Below are 14,051 nucleotides of genomic sequence, written 5' to 3' on the forward strand. Positions count from 1 at the left end.
ACTGTTTTTCATAAAAAAGAATGTGACATCTACTCTGGATTCATCTGCTTTTATACCGCGTTTGTGGTTCCTTATAATAAAAAAATGCATAATAGTACTGGCCATTAAACTTCTGTTAGAAAACGAGGTCTTTTAGTCCCTTAAAAGAAAGAAAAAAAAGGTCACAATCTGAGACATTAGTAGAGATGTCATCAAATCCAATCCAATCCAAATCGAATCCAATCCAATCCGTCGCAAAAGTATTTAGAGCACACCAATAGAATAGAACAAACAATATTCTACATATATTACACTAATCCGTTTCGTCTTTTCTTCATGATCAATAGATCAATATTTTTCAAAAGAACATATAGTATACAAAAGATGGTAGTAAAGAATATCACAATCTTAAACCAAATTATTACTCGGATACACCTTCAAGCTCAAGTCGTTCCCCTACAATAGTTTACAACCCCCAAATACGGGAGAAAAGAAACTTGAATAGCTGCTATTTCTGTGAATAACTGTGTAATGTGCTATGGAAGGTCCAAATACCCGTTTCCATGTTCAATGTTTTGTGAAGAACCCTTGCGTCAAAGAGGAAAAATCGTACTCTTTTCCTGATTGTGAAGAACCGGACGAAAATGAGGATGCATTCTGTTGGCCAGCTACAGGCATACTGCCATTGCTAGATGCATTATTTCCCATTGCATACGGGCTGCATGAAGAAGTTAGCGGCATGAGTTTCAACTGCCTAGCTTTAATTGAACATTTGAAAACAGCTAGAATATTCAAACTGACATGATTCAATTTCTCTGGAACATGAGCTAGAAAACAAAAAAGAGAAGAAAAATACAAGTCGGAATTTGCATTTGGTGCAGAGGTCATATTTCATCTAGAGTCTAGTATAACATATCAATAAGCTTATTATTTACATATTCAACTTAAGCGAATCTATGGAAGCTAGTAATTTAGATAGTTGCAGATAAGGAAAGTTGATTTTTATTCCATTGGTGTACATATATCATAGTTCGCATTATATATCACCCAATAGAGTAAGAGAGCAATAGAAGATCATTTTATGTAAAATTACATTGCATACGGGGCTTTATCATTCTCCACCGTAGCGAAATATATTAGACAAATTATGAAAAGCATGCTACTGAAAGATATATAAAGCACTAGAACTAATTCTTTCTTCCTAAAAAAACCAACTTATATACTACAAACTTACAAAGCATGCTACTGAAAGCTATATTGTTGAACATTCATTGAAAATTACAAGTAAAATGACCACCATGTCATCTTATATCTTCAGAGGATATGGTGGGAGAATATGGACTTTATTTAACTTCACAGAAGCACATGCTTCATGAAGATACATATTCCAAAATGCATCTTCCAGATTATTAATAAACAGTAAGAAAGACAACTCTATCCAAACCATGTTCCCAGAAGAAAAAGTTGGACTAAATATTTCGCATATGTTTAACGCACATACCTGGATGTTGGGAGAGCAAAAGAATTTCCGATTGGTCGAGGTGGTCCCATATTGCCCATCTGTCAAAAGAGCATAAAAAAGCATAGGTACATCCATGTATTGAACTTTTAAAGATAAATCACCACAAAACACTTTCTACCTGCATATACTTCACTGCTTCAGCTTTCTGAGTTTCTGTCATCATCATTCCAGGGAACTGGTAGCCAACATTTGGCCAACTTTGGTTGGGCAAGTTGGTACCATTAAGCCCTACTTGTGTGTTGTTAGGAGCTTTTGGCATTGACCCAGAAGCATTTGCTGCAGCAGCCATTAAAAGTGCCTGTTGTTGAGCTAGCATAGCAAGTTGTTGTTGGTGAGCAGCGAATGGAGAAGTAATATTGGACTGCAACATGATAAAGCGAAAAAGATAGGTCAAACAATGGACAGCAATAATAGCGATATGAAAGTCTAGTTGTCTCTCAGATCATCATAAAATTCTAGCCTATCTTATATTTTTGTAATTTTAAGATTAAGCTTTTTATCTTAAGGATATTTCGGGGTTGATTGTGCCTGGAAGGGGTGTGTGACTCATATACATCTCAAGAATCCGTCACAAGACATACCTTCTCAAAAAGAGACATAATATCATTTTTAACATCTTTTTGGGGATTCACTGCCGTTGAACTAGGTGCAATTGGTGGTGAATCCTTGAAAAGATCTTCAATTCCAGAAGCAGGCTGTGGTTTGTTTTCATCAAGTTTTGCTGGAGTGGTCTTTTCTGTTGAGGATGACACATCAGCAGCTGCAGTTACAATCAGAACATGAACATCAGCCAAATTGCTAAATACAAAGATGGTATGAATTCTTCAAGGTTATGAAGCCACCCCCTCCCCCCTCCTCAACCCACAAAAGACGGGAAAGAAGAAAACATGTCTGGAATCCAGCACCAAAATTTGCAAGATAGTTCAGACATACATTGAAATCCTGCCCATGTATTATCGTCCCTGGAAGCTCCAGTAGTAGTTTCACCAGAATCATCCATAGAAAGCATGTTGAAAAGATCAGTTGCATAATCAACTTTTGGGGGAGAGATCTTCTCTTCAACCTGCTTTGAAGGTTCAGCAGTTGGAGCTGTCTCTACTTTCTGAACCACTTGCTCAGTAGCTGCAGCTGGAGCTGGAGCTACCTATTGTCAGAAAGAAAAATAAGGGCGTTCATTTAAACTTCAACAGATTAAAGGGCTAAATAAATGATACTTTATGCATAATAAGAAATATAAACGGAGTCAGGAACAGTAACAATAGCTTTAAAAACATAATGTGTAGGAGATAAGATTTCCATTGCGTGTCCAAACATTAGATATAGGTAGAAACAAGATGGCTAGTTGTAATCTTGGATACTAATGAAGATTGGAAAGCTTATCCCTTCCCTTCCACGATCACATATATTCATAGGAAGCTACATTGCTCAACTGGGAGTTTAGTTGCTTGAAATATATTGGTTAACTCCATTACAAAAATATGTTCAAAATTTCCTAGAGAGCAGAGAAACCAAAGAAACTAAAACAAATGTATGCCAGAAGACATACTTGTTCTGCAGCTTTAGGAGGCACCGGCACACTCATTCTGGCAGCAGGAATGCTTTGTCTTGTACTAGGTGCTGGAACATTCTTCCTCTCAGAAGAGTTGCCAGCACTGCTGAAATGTCCGTGCCCACTTCTATCACTAGGTCGTTGCCTCTGGACAGAAGCTATTTCTTCAGTTCTCCTAGGAGGTGACTTCAGATTCCCATCCTTTGATACCCATCTCTTATCTTCATACCTTAATAGATTATAACAGAAAATACATGATCAGCTTGTGGTACCCGCCTGGCATACGTAATGCATGTACATAATGAAAGTTCTTCAGTATAAGAAGCCCATACTTTGCACGAATGAAATTCTCAATCCCAACTCTATCATAATTCGGAGGAAGCTCTGCCTCCCAGTAACTGTTTGCCTTTTCATTTCCCATGGCTACATTCACGATGGAAGAATAATTTTAAACATTACTTTCAGAATTAAAAAAATCACCAAAGGGGTACATGCATCGAATTCTTACAGTGAATAAATGCAACCTGTTCGGGAAGCCATGTGTCAAGTGTAGCAGATCTCACCTACAAAAAGACAAAAAGTATGAACAAACAAACCACAAGTAGCATTCAATATCTATTACCAACGCAGCAAAGAAAAGAGAAATTATATTGGGCCTGACGAAAAATCTTTGTTATTACTTCCATGAATTGGAGAAAAGGATCCAGAAACAACAACCGGAAAAAGTGAAGACTGCTAGTTAGCCACAACCCATTAAAAGTTTCATTGTTTAAAAACATGCATGTAGGACAGTTGAGAAACCAGTTGAGAATTGAAGAACCAGTTGAGAAACAATTCAAACAAGTATTCTAAAGTGACACCGCATCACCAATTACAGAGATCCAAACGTTTTTTGTTTGTTCTAAAAATATTGTACTAGTGATGCTTAGAAAATCAGACATTTAGCTTCAATGACCGCTGTGATTGAAAGATTGTGCAGCTTACAAATAGATGCATAATTCAGATGATCTCATATAGTGCTTTAACTCTGGTGCTGGTAAAAAAACAAAGAGCAATGAAAGCTAAAAACATCTAGAATATAGAGATGAAATAAACATCGCCATTATTGCATGAGTAAACCATTAAGAGAAAATTAACAAATGTCACCTTTGATATGTGCACTCCAAGACTTCTGTGGATTCCAGAGCATTGCATGCATATGAATATGCCTAAGTTCACACTAGCCCATCGAGGACCTCTGCATTCCAAAAGGAAAAAGAAAATTAACCAAATAAGAATACAAGAAATCAATGATATGTTATTGTTATTATCCATGAAGACAAAAGGTATACCTTCCAACTACCAACTACAAAATGGAATAAGGTGCATAATATACTTAGGCAACCTGTTTGCATTATTTTCCATACTTAATTGATTCAGATGTTTTTTTTAAAATACGCATAAATACTTACTTGCATTTGCAATCAGCGCATTCCCTATTTTCTGGAAACTTCAGAAGTCCTTCCAAAATCTGACAGAACAGAGATAATTGATGTCAATCCACAGGAGAAAACAACAAAGGGGGCAAGTAAACACAGAATCCAACAGCTTTAGGGGGACACGGACTTCTATTCTACATGAAATAAACATATACTAGTTAACCAAAAGATTTTAGCATGGCAATAATGGAACCAGCATCCCAGAAGTACAAAGAAGTCCCTTCTCAATAGCTACTGCGCATCCATTGTGAAAGGTTTATATGACAAGGCTGAAATGCATTACATTACTTGTGAGGATTCTATAACTCCCCCAACATCCAGATCTAAACTGTTGGCTATAGTTACTAAACAACCCTTGTAAAAGGTTTATATGACAAGGCTGAAATGCATTACATTATTTCTAAAAAATCTATAACTCCAGTAACATCTAGATCTAAATTGTTGCCAGTATAACAAAGCAATTTTGGTTTTCATAATTCCATCTGACTATTGACACGATACAAAAACTTCATCAGAAAGAATTACTTAAACTGGTCTGACTTTTGTACATATGATAGAATCTAAAACCAATTTGACTCAAAACAAAATTGTTCAGATATCTTAGCTCTTCATTTCTACGGAGAACGAGAACTAAAATAGTACTAATGCAGATTAATTTCGTCTCATCAAGCAATGATTTCACACGATTCCATCCTCGAATTGCAAGTTGCAACCAATACAGTTTCAGGTACACAAGAAATAGACGATGAGCACAATCTTACTCATCAGCAGACCAGCCTCAAAGCGACACAAATATCCAGCTAAACAGCAATCTAAATCTAGATCGAGATCAAAAGAACACCATCCCCAAACTTAAAGCTACAAAAATAAACCGAACCTAAGCCGAACAGTGTTTATCACAAACGCATCTGGAAACAAAAACAACGCAAGCACCTTAGAAACGCGTATTTCTAATCAATCACAACCTAAAAACAACCGAATCAGCCGATCCAATAGTCTATAAACGCAAAAAAATAAACAAAACGACGTAAATAACATTAGAACAAATCCAGATCAGCTGAAATTCACCGGTCGAATATGAAAAAAAGGAGATCGAAAGAAAAAGAGGGAAAATCGAAATCCAGAAAGGAAATGGAACCTTCCGATGCTTGGCATTAAGCTCTTTAGAAACGCCGGCCTTCTCATTCATGGTGATGATTCCGAATCCGCCGGGAGAAGAAGGGTGGAGAGGATGGGCAGCGATCTCTTCCTCTCCCTCTTCCGATGAGATAGATTGAATGAGAATGGAAATCACAGATAATAAATGGCACACCGGCGTTTGTTTCTCAATTGACTTTTTTATTCGTCTCTCTAAATAAATGTGTTTTATTTATTTATCTCTTTCTGGATTACTGTAATTTTCCGATTTAATTATGTGGTGTAGTATCTCTAATGGAATTTTTTTTATTTTGCCTTTAAATAAAAAAATTATAATAGAAATAATATCTGTAACTGTATATATATAGTAATCTATTATATTGGTGGACGGTGGTGGCGTTTATAATTGTACGTTATAAATCAATGTAGAGAAATTTACAATCTTGTAATATAATATTCCCAAATCAACAAAATTATACTCACAATCTAATATGGTATTCGCTTTTGAAAAACAAAACAATGACTATGATCATGTTAATTTAGCAATTAAAATGTTTTATATTGATTTTGTGTACAAGATTTGATTTATTTAGAATTGCAACTAATTTCCAATTGATTGAAGGACACTCAATAAAGAGAGGGCAAGATGGAACAAGAGAATACAATAACTCCCAAAATTCATTTGCTACCAAAGTGAATTAATGATAATCGTATCAATATCCACCACATGTTTTAAAACAATCCAAGATTTAATATCCAACTATCAAGCTTCATAAAAAGTAGTCTCCAATAAATGTTCTAAACAAAATTGATTTCCTAAACGACTGTGTATTAGACAGCAACCGTTACATGTATTATTCGACGCCAGTAAACACATAGATACTCATTTATTATACACACATTAAAGTTTAATAACATGTAAAAATCAATTTGATGGATACTTTATTGGTATAATATTTGTCTCTTCTTCATAAAGTGTAGTAGCCATGATACCCTCCGTAGTCGGCGGTGCAATGTGAATGGAGTCATTCAGTTTGGGAGATTGAAGCGATAAATTATAGTACTATTTATTTCATGTTCTGCTCATCAGATTAAAACACACGATATAATCTTAGATGGATAAACATAAAACAAGAAATGATAGCCACTTCCTCCAATAAAATTATTCCTAACTTCAAATTAATGTTTATTACCCTTTATATTTACAAGTATTTCAAGTTCTTCGATTAATTAAGTTGAAAAAAGTAGTACTAGTATTTGTATTTGAGTACATTAATAAATACTACTACCATGTCATGTGTTTATATGCACAATGTGTCTCGTCTACTAATTATTGAATATGTAATCATCAATTAATATTTATACTACACCTAACAGTAGTTGAGGATTCGGAGATGAAATTATTAGCTGGTGGGTATAGAATTTTTTGTCACTTTCAAACCTACTACTACATTCTGGTATGATTATCAATGCGCATAAATGTAATGGAAATGTTTACAAATTTGTATTGTGCAAAGTTCAACCTCAATTTGAACAATTTAAAAGACCAATAAGCAACCACAAATTAAAAGTTCAGTATTGATTTTATAACCGAAACAAGTAACTAAAAGTTTAAAGACAATAAAAATCCAACGACTAGCCAATTATATATAACAACTCAAATTAAACATCAAATACACAATTCTTTGAAAATAACATAATACTATCTTATAATCAAATGATAATGTACTACTATTATACATGTTTAAAAATGTTATAGATCATCAATTGAAGAATCTCAGCCCCATCTCTCAACTGAAAAAGAGGTAAAAAAAAAATTGTCCAATGAAGAACAAATATTCATTGGACAAAGTTTGATGGAATGTCGTGTAGCACATATAACAGCGCTTTTAGCTTTTAAAATTTTGTGTGAAAAAGTTGTTCATTTTCCAACTCGTTCTGCACTTAAGTGTCGGTATTGGCTCGCATTATAAACTGTTCCTACTTATAATTCCAAACATTTTCTAAAATATTAAATGTTCTTCCAAACCCTAAATTCTCATATAAATTATTTTACTTTGTTACATATTACATGATTAAAACACGAGCTACTTTTGAATTAGTATCAGTCATTATGAGAGAACTGTTAGGAAAATGTAAATGAAGTTTACAATTGAATAAAATATGGAAAGAAAAACAATTAGTATTAAAATGCGAGGGTTCGTTGATGCACACTCGAACTCCACATTATTAAGATATTGTCCGCTCTATGTCCAACATTCATGGTTTTGTTTTTGGGAAATTTCCCAAAGGCGTCACTAGCTTGACTTCCCATTGTTCGAGCCGTATCATCCCTTGACAGAATGAGGAAAGCGTAGTGAAGGCGTGTTTCATCAACTATGAATCTCCAATCACATTAAACACCAGCTAGTATGTTTTGTTTCAACAACTTCCCTAAACTAGTTGAGGCTTATCTCTTTTTCAGACACGACGCCAGGTTGCAACGACATTGGAGCAGACGACGATGTCTTCTACTTCCACAGCAGGAGCAGTGAGCACTTCCAACAACCTTGGGCAGGAGCCTCGACTACACAAAATGAACCATTTCATTATATCACCTGCTTTCTTTCTCTGTCATTTTTGTGTTTACCAAAAATGAACCATATCCTCAATTCAAAATCTCTTCAAATCATAAACAATTCAGCCCTACTAGTAGCTGATTTAACTTAACCAACATACAAACATGAAGCTCACTAATTCACTGGCATCAAGCTTGGTTCTTGCTTGACCAGAAAGCTTCATGTTTGATGTTCCTGAATGAAAGCTATTCCTTTTCCCTAGACCCACATTTGTCACTCTCATAATCCACCCTACCATCCAGTTGCAGTCAGCTGGAAAGTGTTTTTTCTAGTACATGAACACTAGACCAATGCGATAATGCGACCCCCCTCCATCACTTCTTGCATCCCCAATCCAGTGCACCTCTCATCGACTTCGACTATTTTCTCCTTCTGCTAGCTCATATTTGTCACACCTAACAATGTCCACAGAAAAACTTGCATCATCTTTCAGCTCCATCAAACAAAAAAAAGAAAGAGAGAATGAAAATTCATGTGTGTAAACTCACCACGGCCGAATTTCAAGTGATGGTAAAAGGCAGCCCTCACCCTGCAACTCCATCACCAAATTGGGGATGAGAATCGGAAGAAGAGCACTCCAAAGCCCCCTAAACCCTAAACCCTAAACTCCAAAGCCCCCTTAGGAGATCAATTCCCACACCTGCCCTTTTTCTTCCCTTATCATTGCCTTTTTTCCTTTTCTAACAAAGGCTTTTTTTGGACCTTTGGCAGCAATAAATATAAAGAGACAACCATTGGTTCATGAACCATAGGAAAATCATCTGTATGTCTGAGAAGATGCCTATTGTTTTGTCAAAACTATATGCTCATACATTCATATCAGTTTACTCCTTTTCTATTTGTAGGTTTTTTTTTTAAGTTTCTCACTGTTAATTTACTGTTTCTGAAATACACTAAAACCCAAATGGAAGAGCCTTCTCATTATCAACTCCATACTATATAAATCCAGCCATTAACACTCTTTTCCTTATAAGCATATTATTTCTTCTCCCAAATGCCTGGTTTTTATTGTCGACTAGAGCTGAAGGAATGGTCAGCTTCAGTCGATTACTAGGCTTAAGAGCTACAGCAGATTGGTCGAGCGGAAACCTTAAAACTATGAATACGCAATAAAAAAATTTCTGCTTTATAATTCATTTCAACAAAGTACAATATGACTGTAGAAGGAAATGGAAGCTAGCTATAAATTGTATTAATCCAATTGAATATAGAGATACATATGATTGATGATGGGCTATGCAAACACAACTTGGATTTATGCATTTGCCCCAGCAACACTATATACTGCAGACACTCGTGTTGAATATTATTAAGGGGGAAAAATGAGGGAATCCCAACAATAGAATAAATGGCAATCACCTTTGTATGCTCGGGTACGTAGTATGTAGGTCATCCTTGAATCCAAAAGTCGAATCCACTCAGAGTGACCCCCCATCCCAGAGATGCAAACAAAATCAAGATTTTCCGTTGTTCACCTGCCACGGGGATTCACCAGTTGAGAGAAAACAGCACTGGAGGCTGCATCTTCGGCATCATCGTCAGTTCCTGAGTTAACTCCATCAATCATGTTCACGCTGTTGTCAAATGGCTCCAACGGTGTTAAAGAAATGCCAGGGATATGGTTAGTGCTATTATCATCAGGCTCCATGAGGGCTGATGTTGTCTCCTCGAGCTGGAGAGCATACTCCAAGTTCCATAAAACATCTCCCATGGAGGGCCTATCAACACCGTGCTCGGCCAGGCATTTTTCTGCTGTCTCACCGAATTTCTTGAGAGAAGCAGTGTTTACCTTCCCTACAAGATTCTTGTCCATGATATGGTCCAGCATTCCCTTCTTTTGCCAGGTCATTGCCCACTCGGCAATATTCACTTGCTCTCGTGGAAGAACCGGGTTCAGGGCTGGTCTCGTGCAGAGCACCTCCATGAGAACCACGCCAAATGAGTAGACGTCTGATTTCTCAGTGAGCTGTTGCCTCCTGAAGTACTCGGGATCAAGGTATCCGAAGCTACCTTTGACAGCCGTACTCACATGAGTCTGATCAATAGCTGGTCCAGTTTTAGACAGACCAAAGTCGGCCACTTTTGCAACAAAATTCTCATCTAGGAGTATATTGGTTGTCTTCACATCTCGATGAATAATGCTCTGAGCCGCTCCAGTGTGGAGGTAATGAAGCCCCCTAGCTGCACCAATGCATATCTCCAGACGCAGTTTCCAGGAAAGAGGAGGGAGATCTGTTCCGTAGAGATGGCTCCGGAGGGGCCCATTTGCCATGTATTCATACACCAAAATCATCTCAGACCGTTCATCACAGTAGCCAATAAGTGACACGAGGTGACGATGGCGAAGCTTGGACAACATTTCAATCTCAGTTCTGAATTCAGCAATACCTTGCTCGGATCTCGGATTCCCTCTCTTCACAGCCACCCTAGTCCCATCCTCCAGAGTTCCTTTGTACACCCTACCGAAACCACCAACACCAAGTAGCATGCCTTCATCAAATTTGTTAGTTGCATCCATTATTTCTTGAAACGTGAAGAACCGGCCAAGACTGGAGGAACCTAACGAGATGCAACTGGCTGTACCACTCTTCTGAGAAAGGGTGGACATTTTTGTCATGGTCAAAGAGTTTCCATACATGGGCAGAGGAAGCCACGAGCTTCCCTGGTTGGCTTCCTTCGACCTACGAGCCACCAAGCAGAAGCAACACAATCCACAAAGGATTAATGTGACCACAGCACCAACCACAGAGCCGATTATGACACCAGTTTTATGCTTTTTGGGAGGCAGCACAAGGAGAGTATCAACGGGCAAGCTTCCAGTCAAGCTTTTAGCTTCATTGCTGATCTTCATGACTTCAAGACCATTCAATATGGCATTTGGGAAATCAGCATTAATGTCAGGACCGACGCTTACTGTGAGAGTGTCTGAACCTTCAGGAACTTTGGATACAAAATCTGTGTAATACGGCACATCCAAATTGCCTGCTTTATTCGACAGATCCAGACTCCCTACGGCAATATCAGTATTGATGTATAGGTTAAATATCAGACTATTCAGAGATTTACTCACAATGTCACAGAAATGCACCCGCAAGAAATACGAGAAACTAGGATCAACTTGGAGGACCCATGTGATGTTGAAGTTCACATTAGACACACTCGCATCTCCCATGGTTTCAGCAGTAGCATAGACATAATTAGGAGCTATCTCGGGTGCAACAGCATCACCATATTTTATATTCAAAGGGTTGACAGAAACATTTGAGGCAGAGCTGTTCACATGGAGATACTTGCCATCATTCTCCCAAGTTCTCCTCAAAGTGTCGTTCTGAGCAGTAATCAGAGGACCGCCCATATTCAGACGATAGATGGTCTCCAAAGCCAGCCCGGAAAGGCCATCAAACTGACCATATGGCGCGACAGATGCCTGGTCAGGAATCAAGCTATCCGGAACAGACACGACCTCAATGGCATTGACAAAGGCCACAGAGCCATTCGTGGGAATGAACGTGACCAACAAGCTGTTCGAAGTCACATTGACCGCATACTCTTTGAAGAGATACGAACCCTTGTAGGTATCGAAACTGAAGTTGTGCAACAGCACGAAATCCTCAGTCACAACAGTGATGGAAGCAGAAGTCAGATTCTGGCCCGGGAGAGGGTAAAAGTGGAGGCGAACCCAGTGGCGACCCTGTCGCTTTATATCGAATCTGTAAGAGGCCGTGCTCCTGAAGACTCGAGCCGACTGATAGATAGGGAAGGGGGCAGTGGAGTTGGAGGAGACAACAAAAGAATCCCCACGGCTTTTCAAAGCAACTGAGGAGGATGGAACTGAATCAGGAACATATGTTTGGCCAAGAAAGATCACATTTTGTGAAGATCCACAGGCAAGCAAGTAGTTATTAGCAGGTGTGAATGCAGCCATTGACACACTGATACCAACAACATAGAGAAACAACACAGCTACAACAACAGCCATATCCTCCAATCCAAACAGATTTCTCAATCAAAATTGGAACTCCACAACTTCCCAAACTTCCTCCTCAGCCAATATTGATGCAGCAACCTAGGGATTCGCAGATCTAATCAGCCATATACAAAATTATTCACAGAAAATAACGCAGCAACATATGATTACAGAAGAAAAGCACGCAATTGTTGATGGAAAGGACAATGTGACAAATTTTGAAGTACAGCAGCAGAGTAAAGAGACAAAATCGAAGCTTTATCATATCAACGGAATTACCTCAGTTAACGAAGAAGCTGAAAAGGTGTTGCTGCAATGACGAGGCGTAAAGGGAAACGCATTTCCGACACCATTAAAACTAGAAATGTAGAAGCAGTGGTGCCTTTTTGATGCGAGCTGCCCCAGCACTTTCCAGGCTGTTGATTAGGCTGTCAATTTACAGAGGGAAAAGGAGTAGTTTAAAAATAATTACATCAGGTTAGTGAGATATTAATTGCACAAATTTAATTAAATTAAAATAAGAATTTGGTGGTCCGTACACATTTTCATTTTGGTATGTGGCTAATTGCCTAATTATAATTGAAGAATTCTCCCCTATCATCGTCTAAATATAATACCACATTTCAATTTGTTTGGATCACCAATTTTTTACTCATCTCATACATGGAAAATTAGGCCTGTCGGTTAATATTAAAATTTTACATTTAAAATATGCGAACCACATAAACAAAACAAGTACTAATCTTCCACCCAATAATATGGCGCTTTTTGCAAGATGAAGTCAATTTTAAAATATACTACCACACGGTATAATTACGCCCACAATAATAATATAAACATGCAATTTTTGAAATCGGATCCTTACAGAGTCGAATAAGAACTCAATAATTTCGGATTGAGTTAGAGTTAGATTAGGGTTGAGTTATCTGTTAAGAAATAAAATTATTATTTTAACAATTATTACTCCATTAAATTAAAAATATTATACTTTCATTTTATAACTTTAAATTTAAATCATGATAAAGTTTTAATCATGTTATAATATGTTTTAATTGTGTAGTATGGAGTATCATATTTTTTGTGCAATATCATGTTTTAATCGTGAAATACGAGTATCAGATTTTGGTCGTTATCATATCATGTCAAGCTAAATTGTATTATCATTAACAGTTGTAAGGCTGGCATTTTTTTGCATAACACGATAACTAGGGATGTCAATCGGGCCATCCCACCGGGTTTCGGGCCAACCCTATTCGGGTTGCGGGTCAATCGGGTGCGGGCTAATCGAGTTGTTATTTTTCCTGGTTATGAAAGTTCAACCCTAACCCTAAAAGCTCAGGTTGCTACCGATAAAATTAATATGCCATCAATCCAATAAATAATGGTGAAAATTAGTTATATTTATAAAATGTAAAATATTTAATTATGATAAATTTGAGATATATGCTTAAACTCAAACATAAACATGATCAAATACTAATATTTGAGATTTATGCAAAATAAAACATAAACATCAAGAAATTTTAAAGCATGTTTAGAAATTTAAATATATTTTTTTAGTGAATTTGAAGTTTCTAATTCATTCATCTATTATTATATTAATAAAAACTTAATATATAATTTATATATTTAATATATAAAATGGAAAGTTATTTTTTCAGTAATCTATATTATAAAATAATCAATGAAGGGTTGAATTAGAGTGAAACAAATAGAACAATATAAATTTTATCGGGTTTCCGGGCCAGCCCATCGGGTTTTCGGGTCTGGCCCTAACGGGTTGCGGGTTAATCGGCTGCGG

The 14,051-nt window shown here is 37.1% G+C and overlaps 2 protein-coding genes across 2 annotated transcripts; both read right to left on the reverse strand.

The window, feature by feature from the left end:
- Positions 1–262: 262 nt before the first annotated feature.
- LOC121806652 (ADP-ribosylation factor GTPase-activating protein AGD5-like) lies at positions 263–5,862 on the reverse strand. The gene is made up of 11 exons (XM_042206769.1): positions 5,667–5,862; positions 4,502–4,560; positions 4,197–4,287; positions 3,559–3,613; positions 3,383–3,473; positions 3,048–3,279; positions 2,435–2,645; positions 2,083–2,261; positions 1,620–1,862; positions 1,481–1,539; positions 263–697 (listed from the first exon to the last, which is right to left on the reverse strand). The coding sequence occupies exons 1-11, from the start codon at positions 5,715–5,717 to the stop codon at positions 547–549; spliced, it is 1,422 nt and encodes a 473-aa protein (XP_042062703.1). The 5' UTR covers positions 5,718–5,862; the 3' UTR covers positions 263–546.
- A 3,579-nt stretch (positions 5,863–9,441) lies between these two features.
- On the reverse strand, positions 9,442–12,683 carry LOC121809926 (receptor-like protein kinase THESEUS 1). The gene is made up of 2 exons (XM_042210773.1): positions 12,530–12,683; positions 9,442–12,349 (listed from the first exon to the last, which is right to left on the reverse strand). Exon 2 carries the CDS (start codon positions 12,260–12,262, stop codon positions 9,755–9,757), a length of 2,508 nt encoding a protein of 835 aa, XP_042066707.1. The 5' UTR covers positions 12,263–12,349; positions 12,530–12,683; the 3' UTR covers positions 9,442–9,754.
- Positions 12,684–14,051: the final 1,368 nt, after the last annotated feature.

The sequence above is a fragment of the Salvia splendens genome, chromosome 6 (genome assembly GCF_004379255.2).
Source record: "Salvia splendens isolate huo1 chromosome 6, SspV2, whole genome shotgun sequence".
Classification (NCBI taxonomy): domain Eukaryota; kingdom Viridiplantae; phylum Streptophyta; class Magnoliopsida; order Lamiales; family Lamiaceae; genus Salvia; species Salvia splendens.